The sequence below is a fragment of the Anarrhichthys ocellatus genome, unplaced genomic scaffold (genome assembly GCF_004355925.1).
Source record: "Anarrhichthys ocellatus isolate YVR2014 unplaced genomic scaffold, GSC_Weel_1.0 scaffold64, whole genome shotgun sequence".
NCBI lineage: Eukaryota > Metazoa > Chordata > Actinopteri > Perciformes > Anarhichadidae > Anarrhichthys > Anarrhichthys ocellatus.
In genome coordinates this window covers 2,692,127-2,713,471 of record NW_022280094.1, presented here as the reverse complement: position 1 = coordinate 2,713,471, position 21,345 = coordinate 2,692,127, and the positions used below count along the sequence as shown (strand labels likewise).

Here is a 21,345-nt window from a genome sequence, read left to right as displayed (position 1 = left end):
CTACCTAACTCCCTCTCTACCTTACTACCTGTCTACTTACCTACCTACCTCCCTCTCTACTTTCCTACCTGTCTACCTCCCTCTCTACCTACCTACCTGCCTGTCTGTCTACCTACCTGATTACCTACCTACCTGTCTACCTACTATTTTTATAGCTGTGAGTGCTAACAACAGCCATGTTTGTTGTTTATGTTCATAATGATAATTTTGGAAGAGTGGTTTGGAGGGAGGCCTGAAGGGACAGACTCAGTGTCGACAATTTGTTAGATTGAACAACTTTTGGAGCAAAACCCTAGTTTTAAGCCAAGTAGCAACATTTGACGACCAACCTGTTGTTACATCGCTGTGTGTTTTTATCTGGTTCAGTGTTTCCCTTCTCTTTCTCTGCTGTGTAGAGTGCTGCTATCGTTGCATCAGTTTGACCGAGCAGAGCGTCACACACACACACACACACACACACACACACACACACACACACACACACACACACACACACACACACACACACCACAGTGTGTGTCCAGCAGAATTCCTTCAAAACCCGGCTATGCGGCATCTTCCCACAGGGTTGTGTGGAGTGTGGGTGTGTTTATTCGTTCTTTACAACGTGAAATGAAGGTTTTATTTCTGTGAATCAGCGCTCCCTCTCTTCAGTCACTCTAGCTCACTCCTTTCTCTCTCTTGATGATGTTGTGTGTTTAAAAACACTAACCTACAATGATGCATAGTATTCCTTAAAGAAAGATAATAAAGCATATTTCCCAAACTAATTTCAAATATTGGACTGGGCCTGTATATGTGTTATTGGAACTATTATCAGATCATATTCTAGAACAGCCTAACTTCACCCTGCTTTCTGAGGTTTATAGGATTTGTAAAGGATACAATCCTGCATTTTGTTAGCATTTACTTAGACCAACAGGGTCTTCATCCTCTCAGTTAACTCCTTTTCAAACAGAGACAGGGCTGTAATACCTCAGTCAAACAAACCCAAGTAAACAAGTACAAGTAAAATGTTCATAACACAATCACATCCCACCCAGCACAAAGTGTTTGTGTGTTACTCAGAGAAAACACTGCTTGCTGGGTGTCAGCTTGGTATTAAAAGGAGGCCATGTGGATGGTCTTAAACCTGACAAGTACATAATGAGCATGTCATCATTTTGGGGTAAACCCTTCCTTTACAGCTGCAATATTCAATGGTTTTTATAATACCATTGAATGAAATGACTGCTGTGTAAATTAAAGGTCGTTGCTCTTAGTGGACAAACCACAGAGAATTATCACCAACTCGGCAGGTGCCGTCAGTTCTACGGAGCTTTTCAGCCTCTTCTGGCTTTCGCAGCACATTTCCAACACGGCTCAGTCTCACTGCAGCAGTTTCTAACAAACCCATTCTGTTAAAGCCACTGTACTCTACCTGCTCAGCAGGCTGACACAGTCAGAGACTAGCTGCTGAACATAGTGGAGCATTGAGCAGCTAAAGAGACAGATATTCGCCTTAGAGGCTGGTGGAGACCAAAGCGGAGCTGAAAGGACAGTGAATATTGGACACAAAGACCAGTCTTATTTTTGTGGTCAAACATGAAGGAGCGCAGTTTTAACCTTTGCTGAATATTTTCCTGTGCTTTGTCTGTACCTGCTCCAACATCTGGATGGTGCCGGCCTGCTCGTCCAGCTCCTCCTCCTGATCCTTCAGCTTGGCCTCCATGTCCCGAAGTTGCTTCCTCACCTGAATAATACAATACAATGAAACAAAATCAAATATATATATATATATATAAAATACATAAAGCATAGTACATAATATACATATGATGAAATAGAGCTTATTGACTTGACCAAGCAGAAAACTATTTCATTTTATATTGTGAATAAAAGACAGGATGTCTTGACTGAGACATCCTCCCCCTCACACAGCTCAGCAGGGGCTCATGCCTCTGTATCACCCATCCCATCGCCCCCCTCCCCCCTCTGGTTTTGGATTTCAGGAAGAACGCAGCCCCACCTGCCCCTATCACCCTGTGTGACTCCCCCGTCGACGCTGTGGAGTCTTTCCGCTTCCTGGACTCCATCATAACCCAGGACCTCAAGTGGGAGCTGAACATCAGCTCCATCACCAAGAAGACTCAGCAGAGGATGTACTTCCTGAGGCAGCTGAAGAAATTCAACCTGCCAAAGACAATGATGGTGCACTTCTACACAGCCATCATTGAGTCCAAATTGCAGCTGCATGAGTGAATGTAACAATCGGAACATGGCTGGACTGCTCCTCCATCACGGTCTGGTACGCTGCAGCCACTGCTAAGGACAGCGCATCATTCGCTCTGCTGAGAGGGTGATTCTGCCATCCCTCCATGACTTGTTCGCTTCCAGGACCCTGAAGCGAGCAAGAAAGATTGTAGCTGACCCCTCTCACCCTGGACACAAACTGTTCGTGCCCCTTCCATCTGGCAGGAGCTGCGGTCCATCAGGACCAAGACCTCACGACACAAGAACAGCTTCTTCCCGTCGGCAGTCGGGCTCATCAACAAAGCCCGGGACCCCCACTGACTCTGTCATCCCGGGGACAATTCCCTATCGGTCACTCCCCTGCACATCCCTTCCCTGTCTCTTCATTTAAACACACTTGACACTTTACATTACCCTTCATCATACTTGTTTATAGTCCTGTTATCTGTTTGTCGTGCACTTTATTTTATATTCTATTGTAAGTTTTAATATGTTTCTATTTCTTGCACTGTGTTGATTGTTTAATGTTATGCACCACCTGCCATGATAAATTCCTTGTATGAGCAACATATATTGGCAATAAAGGGTTTCTGATTCTGATTCTGAATAACACACCAGAGAAATAATAAAAGATAAAGAAAGAAGACCTTGGACAGCGATGCTTCATCCTTGGATTCCTGGGAGTTGAGGTCCTGCAGCTCGGCCTCCAGCTGCTCCAGCTTCAGGTTGACTGCACACACCTCCAGGTCCTTGTCCTAAAGGACAGAAGGTTACAGTTAGAACAGAGAGAGGGGACGGTCAGGGGACTTACAGTGTGGACAATGGACCATCATATACATGTGATGAGGGAACGCTGAGCAATTACTAACTCAGCTCAGCAGGTAGCACACACACACACACACACAGAAACATATTTTCAAAACTTAATAATTACAACTCATGCTGTGTGGACGGGCGCAGTGCAAACCTTCAGACCTGTATCATAGATGTATAAAGATCCATATGTTTCCACAGGCCAAATAAAAGATGTTAAATTACAAGAGGATGTGTGTACAATATTCCACAAGGCATGCAGATGATCCTAACTGACCTGTTTGAATAGTTCACTTAATATATATCTATATACAGTATCTATAATATATCTATAAACACAGGCTGGTCAAAAGCACATCTGAAGATAAAGTTAACCATCATTGCAAACAGCTACAGCCTTGGGTCATATCATGTTTCCATTCAACCTAACAACCCCTATATGTTTTCAATGTCCTATTGGTATGTTGTTTATTTTAACATACCAATTTATTATGTCAATTCATCATTTTTGCACATCTGTTATAATCTTATAATAAAGTTTGCTCCCTCTGATAGATGGATTGATCATTCTTTGGACCAATGAAGCTATATTTTGTGTACGGACTCACAGTCACACATCATCTTTATCACAGAGAGACCGACTGATCTGTGAAAGCTCACTAACAGGTACTGTAAACGATGCCATCCAAACACGGTCCACCTTTGTACCAGTGTCTTCAATAATGATAAGTTAGTTCACATGTATTACTTTAAAGCTACTACAGTGACTTTAGGTTGGGTGTTTTGGGTGTGACTGGGTAGACCTGTCAAACGGTGTTGGGCTGGACGAATACTGCCGCTGGAGCTGAAGGAGTTTCTGGTGAACCTGCATGAGTTCATCTGATTTCACCAGAATCCGACCCGGTAGACGATGACAAGCATCAAGAATAACTCCATAGAAATAGACCATCTTCTCTCTGATGCTCTCGTTTACTTATGAAGGTCATACAGAGGCATCAGGAATAGACTGGGACCGTTTCAGAACCAGTTCAAAGTTCCTCACTATAACTCATAACGTTCAGCAGTCTGCAGATACAGGTTTTAATCTGGATGCTGCTGGATCTGGTATGTTTAGTTGATAGAAAGGTTTTGAATTAATACATGCCAATATCAAGTTCACATTATGATTACATTACATTACATTACAGTCATTTAGCAGACGCTTTTATCCAAAGTGACTTACAATCTGTTGACATAGGAGCTAAGTAGAAAAAAGCAGAGCTCCTAAAAGCTACTGAGCCTGCATGTCAACAAATCCATGTCCAGGACGTGTGAGCAACCTTCATCTGCTGACGAAGAACGTTGCTGTGTTCAAATCCCTCCCAGTTCACGATACAGTGCAGTGAATACATGTTTCCACTCTACACAGTGGAAATGAGTGTGTTTAGACACTGCAACTCAGTGATGATGCAAGATGTCCAAATGTCCATTTACTGCTCAGTGTAGTGAAAACTCTTGATGAAGTAATGAAGGAGAGTAACAAAAAGCTTTTTAAAGATGATATGTTTAACCGGTCCATTAAAGTAAAGAGTGCACATTGGGTTTGGACTATTTTCTTTTTTTGATAACTGGTTGTGGAACATTACGTGATGAGCACCAAAATCCAAGAATAACATTATAATTCAAAGTCGCTTCAGAACAGAGTGACTGGAAAGTCATTTCATCTACAAACCCTTTTAGTTCTAGGGTGTTACATAATGCTTACATAAGCATAAGGATATTATTATCAGATTATTATTTTGTAACTTTTTGTTTGACTTTGTCACAATTGGGCATGAAAATAAACTGAATAGAATTAAATTCAAAGAAAATCCCGTCATCGCCAAAGCAGATCTGCATAACCACACAAACGTGTGACACCCACCTCCAGCTGCTGTCGGAGGCTGAAGGCGTCTCCGGCCTGCACGTCTTTCTCTCGGGCCAGTTTCTCCCTCAGACTCCTCTCCCTCTGCACCTCCTCCTGGGCTCCACTCAGCTCACTGTCGAACCTGCACACCACAACACACTCCTCCGATTAACACATAGAGCACAACTACTGCTGCTTTGAGCACATTTGAGAAGCAAAAACTCAGTGTAAAAGTTCATAAAAAAATCGAATCACTTAAAAAGTGCTGAGCTGGCCACAAAGACGATCCTACATGTTTTAACGACATCCTGCAGATTCAGCAACAAACATACCGCTACAGAGCATGTCCCTTGATAGTAGCCAGCCACACACACACAGGTTAGCAGCTGTACAAATGAGCTGGAGACTTGACTGTTCTCTCTGCACAGCACGATGCTATAAACAATCTGGAACACAATTCAGTTTTTCTATACAGTTATTATTGTTACCACAGCAACACCACTGGAAGCTTCACAGTGTGTGGGAACACGGCAGGAGGAGGTAATGCAGCTGTGTGAAGTCATGTGTACAGACACCTGCTCATTCATGACTGTGTGCGTGTGTGTGTGTACTGACTTCCTCTGCTTCTTCTCCAGGTCGTGGTTGCGGCTCTGCTGGCCCTCCAGGTGAAGTTTGGTGTCCTGCAGTTCAGCTGTCAGTCGCTGGGTTTTCTTCTTCAGCTGCTGGATGTTTCTCTGGGACTCCTCGTTATCGGCCTGCATGTCGCTGATCTGCACACATCAGCGACACACATGCAACCAGTCAGACGTGGAAAAGAACACTTTCCAACATGTTGCAAAGCCTGTTGCTGAGAATTGCACAGAAATAAAACGCGATGCAATGCGTAACGACTTGAGAGCCAGAAATATAATATGAGCCAGAAATATAATATATACACTGGATTCATCATCCAACAGCTGGATAAGTGTCATTTTAGTAATCATTTAATTTACAGGATCACATGTTGCAACTAACTAAGTCAACATTCAACCTAAACATTTTCATGTTTATTTCTGTGTAAACGGATCGGTTCACCAAAACCAACAAAGGAAGCATTCTCCCACATGTCCACAGTGTACACAGCAGTGCTTTTATTGCTGAGGATTGGAGCTTCTTGCACACAATACGACTGAGATGAGATAGAAGACGCTGAGCAGGAACTGAAACCTCAAAGAAGTGCATTTTAAAAACTCCTCTATTAATATAACTATTACGAATCACTATAAACTTGTTTTACTCTCTTAAACTGAAGTATCCTAGTCTGCAGGTGCAAAGCAACACAACATTTCAACATCTACATTGAAGTTCTGATTTCTTCTTTTTCATAACGTGGTTCCTTTGTACCCTCATTAGTCACCACATAACAGAATTGATCTGAGTAGTCTTATTAGCAGTTTGTTTAATCTTGAATTGTCCGTCTGAGAAGTTGGAATTGATGTGGGCTTCCATTTGTAATTGTATTAATTGTAAATATTTGTGTTGCAATAAAACAGGAAGATTGGAGGTGTCTAATTTGGTACAGCTCTATATTGTACCATAGATAACAAATGATTAATGACTTGTGATTGGAATTCTACAGTACATGATGGACACAATGGTGTGATGTACACTCACCCTCCTCTCCAGCTGCCGTTTGTTCTGCTGCTCCACCTCCAGCTTGTCATCAGACTCCTGCTGCAGCCTCTTCTTGGTGAATTCAATCTCCCTGATGGCTCGTTCATACTTCAGCCTCCACTCTCCTCCTGTCACACCAGCATGTTCAGTCAGCTTCACCTTGTTGGATCTCAATATGCTTACAGACCTCCCATACAATACTGTGAATACTTTTCATGAAGGAAACATTTGTCACAAAAAACAGTAGTTTGAAATGGGGATTCACAGGGTCCCCTATCTGGATTTTCCAGGTTGTTTTAAATGGCCAAGGGTTAAAGAGGTTCCATGTTGTGGAAGTCTCAATTAAAACAGTTAAAGGCAGCTCAGTCTTTGCAAAGCCAGAGAGATGGGAGCGCTCAAGTATTATGGCTCATGATGTCCTAAACTTCAGGTACCAGACCTGACAAATCTGCATGTCTCTGTTTGAGAATTGAGTGGTTAGATCAGGATGAATTGAACTGAGAACATTAACAGTGATCTTCTGGAGACACTGGCTGTGTGAGGAGCTACCACAGAGAGGTTAGTGTACTCTACCAGGAGGCAGTCTGTCTGTCTGTCACCACTAGTGACTTTACATGCGTGTAGTTGAGATCAAAATGAAGGTTGAGTCTAGAGATGAGTTTGGAGATGGGAGTGGTCCGAGTAAAGGAGCTGGAAGTAGGAGAGTAGGAAGTGGTGAAGGGGCCATTATTCATTCTCCGGGGGACCTTGAACATCTGTATTGTGGGTCAGATGCTTCACTTTTAAGTGATGGACTAATCAACCAAATTTAGTTTTATATGATGTATGAGCACATTCATTGGTGGAGTCCGTTGCTGCCTCCACCCAAGTCTATAAAAGGACAATATGAATTAGCTTTATAGATGTGCTAAGTGCATCCTGAAACTTTACTTAACAAAACAGATTTGATCAAAGCATGAAGCTCAACTGAAGCAATTTATGTTTGCCTTGAGCCAGTTTTAAACTGTATCCATTATTTCAAACTCCCTTACTTTACTGAGGAAGTCTGCTCCAGTACTCAAGGTCAGACCAACACTCCATGTGGCACGGTCCACACATATTGAATGTACTTCAAGTCATGATTGTGTCGCAGTGCCAGTTCACATGAGTCAAAGCTCTGCTACGGCACAATGCAACATGGAGGCACTTCATCAAGTCGATTCTACATTTACAAAGTCGGCATGTCACACAAAGACAGCTGGCAGCCTGCCTGCAGGGCGTCTGGAACACAATCCCCGCTTCACTCCTCACTTGTAACTGATCGATTTATAATGTACTTCTTCACATCTGCTCTTTCTTGCTTTGTCAAAGCATCGATCGGACACCCCCCTTACAGTTCCTGCTGAAGACCCCAGTGTGGGAATGAATTAGTACTTTTGTAACCTCTGTGTGCGGGTGTGTACAGTTCAGTAGTGTGTACATTCAACTCAGTGTTGTTTCATGACATCTGTTGACTCATTGTTCACTTACTGTTTCTGAAAGACTAATTGTGATCACTTTATCTTTCTGTCAACACAGTTACTATATGTCTGGAATACACTCATTTTATGTATTTGTTTACTGACAGAAAATTAATCCAAATTCATTTAGAAAATCAATTATTCATCATTTGTTGAAATGTTAATGTCAAAATACTGTTGTAGACAGTGGGGTTCTGAACAAATCTTTCAAAAAGTCTTTAAAAAGTGCCGCCCCCTCATTCATTAAACGGACCACTGGGTAGACACATCGAGCAAGCACACATTCCTGGTGGTTTCCTTTGCAACATGAATGGGATCATTCTCAGTCAATGTAGCTGTGCTGATGAATACTGTATCTGGTGTCTGACCTGTGTCGTCATCGTCCATCTCTCCATTGAGTTCAGACGCTCTGATGAGCCGGGCCTCCATCACCTCCATCTCCATGGACTCCATCTGTTTATTCATGTTGTCAAACTTGGCCTGATGGATAAGAGAGAGGAAAGGGTTTCTATGACAACGTGAACACATATGCCTCCAGAGATTAACGGAAGAGTCCTGCAGGTTTTTGCGTGTTGGAGGACAAATAGAGGGACATTAGACACCACAGAGACACTGAACCACATTTGAGTCTCAGGGGCCCACAGAACATGGAAATGTCTCCTGCTGAGAGTAAAAGCTCCACAGACCAGTCAGTCCATCCTGCTGTGATGATTGCAGCCCAGAACCTGCATGTTAAGAGTGTCTCTTCTAAAAAATGATGCTATCTCTGACCCTCAGTGTGTTCTTCAGTGTGTCCACACATGTCGTCCTGGCAGACATTGGGACTTAAAGGAAAAGCTCAGACAATAACATTAACAATGGCTCTGTTGCATTAAGTGTCCCAGTTAGCCATGTCAGTGAGCGTGCACAATCCCAGAGCGCTAACTAACTCACCTAAATGGAATGCAGCCATCATCAAAGTCATTCATTTCACCTGTGCTTTCCCACTTTAACATCACAATGATGTCGGTGTCAGTGATTACATTTAACTGGTACTTTTAACTCTTATTTTCCTGACTTACTGAATGAGTTAGAATGGTACTGGTCCATTCCAGAGCAACATTCCCAACATACATGAACCCTTCCCTGTGTGAATACCCACATTGCCCCCTTGTGCCTCTCCTCACTCACACAAGAAGAAAATAACATCCATCCCACATTTCTATGAGCCGGGCCTTTGAAGGCAGCCCATCCACATAGCTATCTGGGCACCCACTGGAAAAAAAAATGACCCCCCCCCCCCCCCCAAATTAAAACACAGAAAGAAATCACGTCTAAAATGTAAAATACTGAACTAAATGGATGGAGGGAGCTGGGGAAGGGCAGTGGTGGAAAAATGGCCTGACAATATGATTTCACAATTACAGTCAATCTGTATGTGTGTTTGTGTGTGTCAGTGGTGAGCCGTCAGGGCCAGCAAAGCCTTCTCTGCTGGCCTAAACAGAATCACAAAGTTATAGCTATTTTATAATTTTATATTTTTTCATAAATTCACTACATGTATTATAATTATTTTTCCCATTATCTTATTTTCTCATTGCACAGCTACTGTCTTCCTCAGTTGCTCTGCTTCCAGTGCAGCTTGTTTTAAGTAGAGATTTTATCCAATCAGATTTCACCTCTGTGTCTCTAGGTAAGAACAGAGGCCCGATGCCCAGAGAGCCTTTGCAGTTTAAGGAAATGGGGACGATATTGTTGATTGTCATAGTCTTCAACCAATCAGATCTTTAGTTTGACATGTTGGGCGTATTCTTTGACATGTCAGAGCTGTCTAGGTAGCCTACAAGTACGTCAGCATTAACATGCGCCGTGATTGGTCAGTGGGCTAGCATGACTATTGTGAAGCAGAAAGCTAGCTAGTAGAAGTTAGTAGTAGTAGTTGAAGTTATTCAATTCAATTCAATTTATTTTTGTATAGCCCAAAATCACAAATTACAAATTTGCCTCAGAGGGCTTTACAATCTATACACATGCGACATCTTCTGTCCCAGGACCCTCACATCAGAACAGTAAAAACTCCCCAAAAAACCCCAAAAAATCGGAAGAGACCTGTGGGAGAGCAACAGAGGAGGATCCTCTATCAGGATGGACAGAAGTGTGATAGATGTCATGTGTACAGAATGAACAGCATAACAGAGTTACAACACATTCTATGTATATGACAGAACCACGGCACGAGGCAAGACCAGGGTCCAGGTATGTTATGACAGTGACATGACATTTTTAGTGTTTTGCTTGCTGTAGTTTTGTTTTTTTAACACTCAATGGCTGAAGGAGGAGAAACGGATTTGGGAGTTACTGGCAACGCCTTTCTGGAGAAGGACATTTCCAGAAAAGTATCAAAGGGTCGGCCAACCCCACAACTAGCAGCTCTGACCCAGCCAGGAAAAGGATTTGTACGAACGGTATTCCTGGCTGACAGCGTCGGAGTAGTGTTTTACACACATTCTATGGCTAAGAATGCCTTTTATTTGCGACTGAGCATCTTGGTGTTTGGAGTTAAGCTGGATTTGCTAACCTGAGTTGGATAACCAAGGCAACAACACGACACCATAGCACGGCAGGACACTTACAAGCTACGGTGCTTTTGAAAACTTTTGCTGAGACCTGAGTGGATCTACAACTCAATGAACACGTTCGCAGGAGGACCTCTGGCTGGAACTGAACCGCACCGATGTTCTGTACAACCGCGGTATCAAACTCTTTGTAGTCAAAGAAAGGAGGATGGACTTTGTCTTTAAGTGAAGAGCAGCTTTGGTAAGTGAACTGCTTTTGTGTTTTTACATCTGCAGTAGCGTTACTACTGTGTTCATTTGTCTATGGTGTCGTTTGTATGATATGGTTAATATTGTTCCCTCTGATGTGAATAATATTTGAATGGCCCGTGCACTTCAGTGTGTGGTAGAATATGTGTTTTAGCGCTGCAGTGTTGCTGGATTGATTTGTTGCTTGGTTGTCAAAAAAACATATGTGACTGGTTCTTGTGAGTTTGTTCTTGTCATTGTGTTAATTACATTGATGTTGACTATATGCATTGTCCGTTAATGACGAAGCATCCGGTCATGCGTGTATTCATGTATCCGTTTTCTTTTACAAAGTAAGAATTATGGTCTGGAGAAATGGGGATTGTGTGGCGATTGCTTTAGCCCTGTTTGAATCAGTAGGGAACAGCTAAACGCTGCAGGGAGAGTTTGTAGCTTGTGTGCTGCTGTTGTTTTCCTGCTAAGCTAGTTTGGCATCACCAGTGTACAATGTTTTTCTTCCGTAGTGGGCGTGTCAGACAGCAGGTTGCCATGTTGAGCGCAGTAGCTCCACCGAAAGAACATTATATTTCCCACAATTTAAGCTTCTGCATTTTCTAAACGCACTAGTATTATTCAAACGTAGTGTTCGGTTCATAAGCCTCGTACCGAACGGTATAATACAAATACGTGTATTATTACACCCCTAGAAACAAATAATAACCGTAGCTGTGGCGTCATAGTGAGGTTATTAGGAGGTGGTTCAAATGTAGAAGGACTGCACTGGTATATACCCAGGTATAAAATGCACGGCCCGCCACTGGTGTGTGTGTGTGTGTGTGTGTGTGTGTGTAGATGTGAGACAGGCAGAGGGACCAGGAGAAGAGAAAGCTGGTGGAAAGGCTTGTAGAAACGAATGCATGGTGAGCTTCATTGTTGCGGTTGTCAACGCAACACTGGTCGACCTGCTGTTTTGGTAGAAGATGTATTGAGTGAATTTAAGGCTCAGGTCGTTTTGAGTAATCTTAATACTGCCTGCCATGTATGCAGTGCATTGAAAGGGTTAATGGTTGCTGTAATCATTCCTCCTCTACATAATAGCTGTGAAGTGATCCCTTCAGAGCGACTGCAATTTAAAAGATGGGGGACAAAATCTACAGTACTCTGCAAAAATACATTATAAAGTTGAGCAGAAGCAAACACCAGGCTTCAGCAGTTTGAGTTAGTCTGGAAATATTGTAGCATATCCTGTATTCTAAGCATAACGGTTTAAATACACTTTGAATTTGTGTATTTGTTTGCTCAACCAAAGACGGCGTTCTGTGCTTGAACTCCTCGATATTGAACAAATTAAAGGCCACATACCTACCAAGCAGGATGTTGTGTTATAGGTGTGTTATAGGTGAACCGTGAGGTTTTACAGCCCAGCAGGCTGTGTTCTCCTGCTGGCTCACGGCAGCATCTGATGCTGAGCAACACACACCTGTAGGGGATCATTTGATCTAGTACATGCAAGTATACTACTTCATGGGGGCTCCTGTGTGTGTGTGATTTTATTTGTGACAATGCAGAACTTTAACTTAAGAGTTTTGAATGCACTCAGTGAGGCCCAAAGTGGCTAATTGAGTTGAATAACTGTGTTTCCATTATGTGGAAAACCCCATAGCATCCTGCAAAACGTTTTTAATGTAAATAAATGCATCAATAGGATCAAAGGGAGCAAATATATCTCAGCAAATATATCTTAGTTAGCGTAACATCTTAGCTCATGTTAGGACATTAAACAAGTCATAATTTATCTCTAACATCTATTTATGTTGATGTAAAAACATTGTCTTCAAAAAACTGGATTCATTCAAGTTTCTCAACAAAAACTACATTTAAAAAAAAATTACATTTGAACACATGACCAACCTTCACCCTATATTCACTATTACTGAACAGAGCCTGAACGCAGCACAATGTAAATGAATGGAACCTCCACACATTAGCTGTTGGCACTGGTGATTCTAACGTTACTAGCTCTCCTCCTGCTGATTTCAACACACTTTTATTCTTCAGAATGTAGCACTATCAGGGATCGGCCAATAAAAAATATTGATGACGTCCTGATCCCATATTTTGACTGAATATCGGCCGATAACGATCAACAGCAAAAATGTAGTTCACACAAATGATGGGTAAACTGGGGTGGGTCCATTACACCACTAGAGTTATACATTTGCATTTAATGTCATACTGATGAACAAAAAAATCAATACCTACACACATTTACTGATAGTTATCGCCTAGCGACTGCATACCTCCGCCAACCAGTCAAGTTAAAGTTCATATCCAAGTCTGTCCAAAACATCTCCATTTCATCTTATTAGACATTTGTGTGAAATTGTCATAATTACATAGGAATCCTTGAGTTATGGCCAAAAACATGTTTTTTGAGGTCACAGTGACCTTTGACCACCAATTTCTTCTCAGTTCATCCTCGAGTCCAAGTGGACGTTTGTGCTAAACTTGAAGAAATTAGTGATCTCAGGTTGTCCTGCGATATCGTGTTCACTAGAATGGACAGACGTGAGGTCACAAGGCGAGTGACCTTTGACCGCCAAATCTACTCAGTTCATTGTTGAGTCCAGGAGGACGTTTCACGAGAATGGACTGGCCGGAGGCACAACCCCTAAACATCACGAAGAGTCTGCTCCCATCAGCCTTTACAACAGCACAATCTCAGACTGGAACCTTCTTTTCAACTCAACGACTGACTGTATGCCTCTGAGACTGCAGTTCAATGAACTGTGTGTTCGGATCTCCTGGGTCTTCAATTATTACTGCCTGACTGTCTTGAGAAAACAGCAATGTTTAAATATGAGACAGCCTTTCATTATCCAAGTTGAAATTGAAATGACATCTTCCAACATTAATACTCAAATAGACGATAAAATCTCTCAGAAGAAAAGCAGGGCTGGCTAATAGTTCTGCTCTTTAATAATTCAAGCTGATGCGCTAAAGTTACATTTATATATAAATGAGTAGACATTAAACTGCATTTTACAATGTGTATAATTATGAAACGTTACTGTGAAGTCGCAGAATGTGGCTGTGTTGTAGAAAACTTTATTACCTCACTGCTAAAGGGCTAATTGGGCTATAAAGTGTTATCCATCTCTATTTGCCATCACAATAAGGCACTTCCATTTTCATTTGCCTTAATGGAACTCTGCTTGAAAGAAAGCATCAAGTGAAGGAATGGGTCAGAGCGTTAATGGACACAGTGAGGCATTAGTCCCGTGGCGTGTGACAGTTTTAATCAAACCTCAGCTTAAGAGTTAGACCGCAGCCGTTTAATGGTGCAGCATGTGAACACAACCCGACTCTCTTATCCTACACACATGACTGTGTTCCTTCACAACATGTTGTCTTCTGTGTGTGTGTGCCTCTACCTGCAGGTCCTTCATGTCCTTCTCCAGGCGGAGCCTCTCAGAAGTTTCCGTCTCCAGCATCTGGGAGGCTGACTCCCCGGTGTTACGCTCATCAGCCAGCTCTGATGACAGCTCTGTGATCTGATGCAACGCATGAACACAAACATATGCACAGTCAGTCACACACACACAGCAGGTGTCAAGCATGTTTATACTATATGTTATATATAGATGTATAGCTTGGAAGATTTATGTTATCAATAATGTGTGTTTGTTCTAGACCAAGCTTAGGGATCTATCACATGAGCGGCAGCCTCGAGGGCTAAATAATGAAGTGCAGTTCATCAAATGGCCCCTTGAGTCATTGCACATCCACCACCATGTTACAATGCCCGACTGTACAGCAGAAATAGATGAATTGTGTTTACAGCCTGGTACTAAACTGGTTTTAGTCTCTACAGCTTATTTCCCCGTTCATGACAACCGTACGAGGGATGAATTTACATAACTCTCCTGTTTAAAAGATATAATCGGCACAAACAACAGATCTGACTCTGGTGTAATATCACACCAAGTTTACATTATATTAGTGGTCTGAGGATTCTGTAGGTCTGACTAAAGGAGGCATCAGATGATGCTGTAGCAACATGTGGACGGCCTGTCCCATTATCTAGTAGAATAAAATGACATAATGATTTACTCACAGAGCTGCTAACCCCTGCACACAGCTCTTCATCACAATCATTTTTGAGAAAAGATTCATAACTCTTTACATTTGGTTCTCAGAATTCTAAGATGCTTCTCGGACATGAACCCAAATCCTGCTCTGTGCATGTGTACGTCTGTTTCTGTGTGTTTACCCGGCTCTCAAGGCGGTCGCTGCTGAGTCTCAGCTCGTTCCTCTCTTTCTCCACCTTCTCCAGCTTCTGCTTCAGCTGCTGGATCTCTTCCTGAGAGGGAAAACACAGAAGAAGTTAATGGCAGAGAGACATGTTAGTGAGGATACAGCAGATGGAGTGCATTAATCAGCTATGAACTCATTACACTCATCACCGTCATCTCATTTTTGCTAATTGTAGGGGTGTACTTATGGGTGTTTTCCTTGTGCACATCCTCTGATGGATATGATACAGTTTAATTGATTAAATGATATTATCAAACAATATTAATTGTAAATATCTCAATAAAAATAGAAATCCTATTTGTCTCCAACAAAGTGTTAGAGTGCCAGAATAGCCAGGCATTGTCATGAAAAATACTTTAAATCTGAATCCGATCAAATAGAAAAAGAGCCACCACACATAAAGTGAAGTAATGTCAACGCGTTAGTAAATCCAGTCAACACCAAAATGAGAGCACAGTTGTTGGAAGAAACAGAGCGTTCTATTTTAATATGAATTAATGAATCGGATGAAAGACAATCTTTCCTATTAATATGTATAGTGCAAAATAGCACCTCTTGTGCAAGCGCTTGTTGCCAGTTGAACACACTCTCACTCCCATCCATCCATCCATTTTCCTCCGCTTATCCGGGGTCGGGTCGCGGTGGCAACAGGCCAAGCAGGCTGACCCAGACCTCCCTCTCACCGGCAACATGTTCCAGCTCATTCTGGGGGATCCCGAGGCGTTCCCAGGCCAGCTGGGACATGTAATCTCTCCAGCGTGTTCTGGGTCTTCCCCAAGGTCTCCTCCCAGTTGGACGTGCCTGGAAAACCTCCAGTGGGAGGCGTCCAGGAGGCATCCTAATTAGATGCCCGAACCACCTCAGCTGACTCCTTTCGACGCGAAGGAGTAGCGGCTCGACTCCAAGCTCCCTCCTGATGACCGAGCTCCTTACCCTATCTCTAAGGCTGAGCCCGGCCACCCTACGGAGGAAGCTCATTTCGGCCGCTTGTAGCCGCGACCTTGTCATTTCGGTCACGACCCAGAGTTCGTGACCATAGGTGAGGGGAGGAACGTAGACCGAGTGGTAAATTGAGAGCTTTGCCTTCCGGCTCAGCTCCCTCTTCACCAAGACGGTCCGGTGCAGTGCCTGCTTTACTGCTGCAGCCGCACCGATCCGTCTGTCGATCTCCCGCTCCATCTTACCCTCACTCGTGAACAAGACCCAGATACTTGAACTCCTTCGCTTCAGGTAGGCACTCCGTCCCCACCTGGAGGGAGCAATCCACCGGTTTCCGGCAGAGCATCATGGCCTCAGATTTGGAGGTGCTAACTCTCATCCCCGCCGCTTCACACTCGGCTACAAACCGCCCCAGTGAATGCTGGAGGTCACGATCCGAGGAGGCTAACAGGACCACATCATCTGCAAACAGCAGAGAGGCGATCCCGAGACCCCCGAACCTGACGTTCTCCACCCCCAGGCTGCGCCTAGATATCCTGTCCATGAAAGTCACGAACAGGACCGGAGACAAAGGGCAGCCCTGGCGGAGGCCAACACCCACCGGGAACGTGTCTGACTTATTGCCGAGAATGCGGACACAGCTCCTACTGCAGTCGTACAGAGACCGGATCGCCCGTTGTAATGGGTCCGGCACCCCCCACAAGAACCCCCGAGGGACCTGGTCGAAAGCCTTCTCCAAGTCCACAAAGCACATGTAGACTGGTTGGGCAAACTCCCAGAACCCCTCCAGTAGTCTTGCGAGGGTAAAGAGCTGGTCCACTGTTCCACGGCCGGGACGGAACTCTCACTCCCAACTCATCAAATACCGACGCTTGGTCAGTGGCCCAAAGCTTGAAACTATGACGCTCTAGGTTCCCCTCTAGTGGCAGGTTTGGACGCGTGAGGGACGGCATGTCACTTTCCATTCGTTACATGTACAGTATAGTGTCTCTTCAAAATAAACTTCCGTCTACACAGGAAGTTAGGTTTAGTCAACAAAACGTAGTTTGGCGTGTCCACCAAAAATCTAACCGAGTTAGCTGAGCTAGACATTTTATTAAACAGCATGGCAAACTATTTTCTTTCACACATCCATTGTGCTTTGCGCTCTTCTGCTCTGTCTTCTCAGACAGAGAGTCCAGAGTTTTCTCTGCAGCCTGTGTGTGTGTGTGTGTGTGTGTGTGTGTGTGTGTGTGTACTCACGTCCTTGCCCCGGATCTGTTCCTCAGTGAGCTGCACCTCTATCAGAGGTCTGACGGTGGTGAAGAGCTTCCACCATGGCCAGCCTTTGACACCACGATTCTTCTTTATGTTCTTCTGGATGCAGCGGATGGCCAGATCCTGGATCTGTCAACACATGCAACAATAGAGGGACTGATTAGAACTGTAAAGAGGATTTGCACAGTGCATTTACTAATGTAACCTAAAGGTGCCTCCATGTGCTGATGTGTCTATAGAAAAGCATGGATGTAGTGTCCTCAGTGTGATATCACACACTCAGGGGATGTTTTGACACTTCTTTACTACTTGCCATAATTGTGTCAGTTATTAAAACCCTGATTCTGTGAAGGAGAGAAATAGATTTGTTTAGAACAGGAAGTGTGTGTCCTGCAGTTTGTTTAATACCTAAAGGGTTGCAATACTGTGACAAAGGCTTTTCAAGAGAACTTAGTTGAGTGTCTGTCTTTACAGGACTTCCTTAATGAATCCCAAAGGGGTGACCTGCACTTCCATCCATCTATTTTCTGTGATTTATCTGGGTAAGGGTTGGGTGGCAGCAGACTGGTCTCCTCCCAGTTGAACCGAACCTCCACAGGGAGGTGATCAGCAGGAATCCTGATCAAGAATGCTGAACCAGCATTCTTTTTGTTGTGAAGGAGCTTTGGTTCTACAGCAAGCTCATTCCAGATGCCCGAGTTAAAACACACGCTGGTACCTGTAGCTCACTACCCAAAGCTCCTGACTACAGGGGAGGGTTGGTACATCGATGTCCTATAACAGGGTTCCTTCTGTTCTCTACAGGTTATACTCCAGGATGCTTTTTGTGATGATCTAGCTCCAAACAGGGATCCCTCCATATACTAATACATTCCTGTCTATAGAGGTCTGATTAACTTATCAATAACATGACCTCTTTCGTGCTTAAAAAAAGAGTGATCATAGAATAATGCAAACATGCCTGCTGATGTGGGAAATATGTACTTGCAAAGACATCAACTTTAGCAACTGAACCAAACATGCTAACTAATTTAACATTGTTCAAGTCGTTTAAAACAAGTTGGGAAGAAAGCAGCGTTATGTAATGTCATCCAACCTGCATGTGCTCCCATGTGACGTAACATGGAAGTGTGTTCACAGAGTGTCCACTACATAACTGAGAATAGGCTGGTCCACCAGCTGCTTTGAGCGTTAATGTGATCAGAACATGACTCGGATCTTTCAGATGGCAATGTCATCCTTTTTATGGAGCTCTGACAGAGAGCCTGGTAGTTCATTCTCAGCTCAAAGATAATAGGAGAATGCTGAAATTATTTTCCAGGTCAATACAAGATGTTCCAGGACATTTTCCGTGTGATTTCAATGACTGGAAAATGGGTCAACTGTTTCCCAGGTTTTCCAGGACGCGTGGGAACCCTGATTAAATTCAGAAGTTTGCCTTCAGGCTCTCTCTTCAGCACAACAGTACGGTTCTTTTTCTGCAGCGTACATAAGAGAGTGAGACACTGAGCCAGTGAAGTGGTGAAACCCACAATAGTTTGCCATGCGACAGGAAAACAATCATCAAAGAACCATCAGTCATCAAATTGGTGGACGCCAACAATCACTGTAAATGGGTTGGGAACATTTTTGTAACATTTTCAACATTTTTTCATGGAAAATAACATTTTTCCATTCGTCAAGTCATTGCGAGCATGTCCAGCCTTTTCAATGAAAAACACTGCAGACCACTTATTACTTTTCAAAGAGGCCCACAGAGTTTGTCTGGGCTACCAATGGGCCATCTGAGAGTCACATGGTGACTTGTGGGCAGGAAAACAGATTTTTTTAAATGTTGTGAGGACAAAATTTGGTTCAACGGTATCTTTAAATTGAATATTGCTTGCTGAACTATATTGTAAATACATTGAGCTGATATACTGTAACATGGGGAATGGGTACTGTGTGTTAGAATGTTCACTCATAGATCCTCAAGCAAATATGTGGGAGGTGAATCAAATGAAAATGTTTGAGCCGTCCGAGGGCTCCTCTAAGATAAGACGTGTGGCGCAAACCTAGTACTTCAAGTTTACTAGAAATGAGAATCATGTTCTTTGATTCAGACTCTCCAACAGAGTAGAATCAAATCAAGAAAATCTTTTCTCAACCATTTTCTTCAAGACAGGAGATGCTTAATAACATGGTTAGTGATCACAGGTTCAGAAAGCATCAGTAGTTTGCTGTACTTTGGCTGACGGCTGTATCTCAGACAGACTGGTAACGGTTCAAGCTCAAATGAAACCATCAATGTTCCACTGGCAGCTTGCTGAAGCTAACTGCAGGTAATCTGGAGAGCCATTCATAACACACAATTGGGACAAATTGCTCTCTACAGCAAAAAGCTGGCATGACTGGAGGTCCTGATTACACAAATGTTTCTCATCAAATCCAATCGGTCTCTTTTTCAAACATGATGAGCTGGGAGTTCTATTTGAGAAATGTTTATGTAAGTGGAGACTTCTGACCAGTAGCTGCTTTAAAAGGCACATGGAGACGACTGAGGACAGCAAAAGATCATGTGGCAGGATGAAAGGAAAGAGGAGCAGCTTGAGAAACACCGATGTGGGTCATTCAGCTGTAGTCTTCATCGGAACTTGTCCCACACCCCTGCCTCAATCTCCCACTTATCTCATGTCAGGTTGATTCAATTGGACCTTTTCTTATCCAAGAAAAAGAATCTATCAGTCTAATCAGTCTTTTCCTTTCAGCTGGTGGACAGGCTAAAGGCAAAGACTTCACATTATTTAGGCTTATAATACAGTTGGACTTGAGGCAGATTGCTGCACCAATGTTGTGAAAAATGACACAATAAAGAAAAAGCATCATTTATTTGACTTAATATCATACACAGTTGATATTTACTTACTATGGTAATTATTCTGCTGCGACTTACATACAGGCCCCCCTGGATGAGGGATCCACTGTGTTTACGTGAACATAAGGAGCCAGGTTGCTACGGTAATCAGAGAACAGGTGTACATGCACTGCAGTAGCCTGGTTACTGTAAACGGAGTGGGTCAGTAAGGAGATCTGACCTTATTGGACGCCTGGCTTACTTGATCTTAACTGTATTCGTGACTTTAAACAATGGATGGGATGTGTTGACTCATCACACCTGTCAGAAGTCTTTGTTCTGTCTCAGGTCTGGATAGAAACCTGCTTACATGACCAGGAGAAGCCCAACAGTGAAAGCAGGCTTCTCTAATCTCCTACCACCATTATGGAAAGCAGGTTTCTAATTTACAAGAAATGTACAGCAATAAAATGGACGGTCTTATTGTGAGAGGACACAACTGGTGTGTGTTACATCGTCCTAGTTATTTACTCCTAAATTGAGCTGAATTCAAAGAAAAATAATCTATTTTCATGAACAATGGAAATATGACATTTCTGTTGGTTAGCTTTCTCCTGCTGCCACTTTAGAGTAAAGCTCCAGCAGATGTTTACGTCAAAGCTACGGCATGATTTATTGATTTGTTCTGGTTGTGTTGCACTTGTTCCAGTTGCATTGTGCTCTTATCGACGCACCGGCTCTCCAACTAAGCCAAGCTTCAAATATACTCTTGCAATATTTAGATTTATTTATTTTTATTTTTTCAAATTTCCAGTGTTTTTATACGCAAATTGAAAATGTGCATTAAAACAGGTGGGTGGAAACTGACAGGCACAAATATGCTCTGTGAATGCTCGGCCTACTTAGCTGATTATGATTCAATAAGCAGCAGGTAAAACACTCACAGCCGTCATTAACACCTTCTACATGAAGAATATGAATTCACAGTTTGGGTATGCATTGTGGCAGGAGTAAACAGTGGTCACCTAAAATGATCCAGAAGAAACTGTAATGACATGGGTGCCCTCTATCTCTCCTTTACACCTCGACACACACACACACACACACACACACACACACACACACACACACACA

General features: G+C 43.1%; 1 protein-coding gene across 12 annotated transcripts in view; it reads right to left on the bottom strand.

The window, feature by feature from the left end:
• myo18ab (myosin XVIIIA b) overlaps positions 1-21,345 on the bottom strand; it is a 143,218-nt gene that overhangs the window by 35,672 nt on the left and 86,201 nt on the right. For all 12 annotated transcript variants that reach the window (XM_031872466.1, XM_031872465.1, XM_031872467.1 and 9 more), the window contains 9 exons: positions 17,364-17,507; positions 15,139-15,228; positions 14,300-14,419; positions 8,451-8,562; positions 6,584-6,711; positions 5,546-5,700; positions 4,949-5,072; positions 2,880-2,987; positions 1,640-1,732 (listed from right to left, as the gene is read on the bottom strand). In XM_031872466.1, the coding sequence (XP_031728326.1) occupies positions 1,640-1,732; positions 2,880-2,987; positions 4,949-5,072; positions 5,546-5,700; positions 6,584-6,711; positions 8,451-8,562; positions 14,300-14,419; positions 15,139-15,228; positions 17,364-17,507 (1,074 nt within the window). The remainder of the gene's footprint in view (positions 1-1,639; positions 1,733-2,879; positions 2,988-4,948; positions 5,073-5,545; positions 5,701-6,583; positions 6,712-8,450; positions 8,563-14,299; positions 14,420-15,138; positions 15,229-17,363; positions 17,508-21,345) is intronic.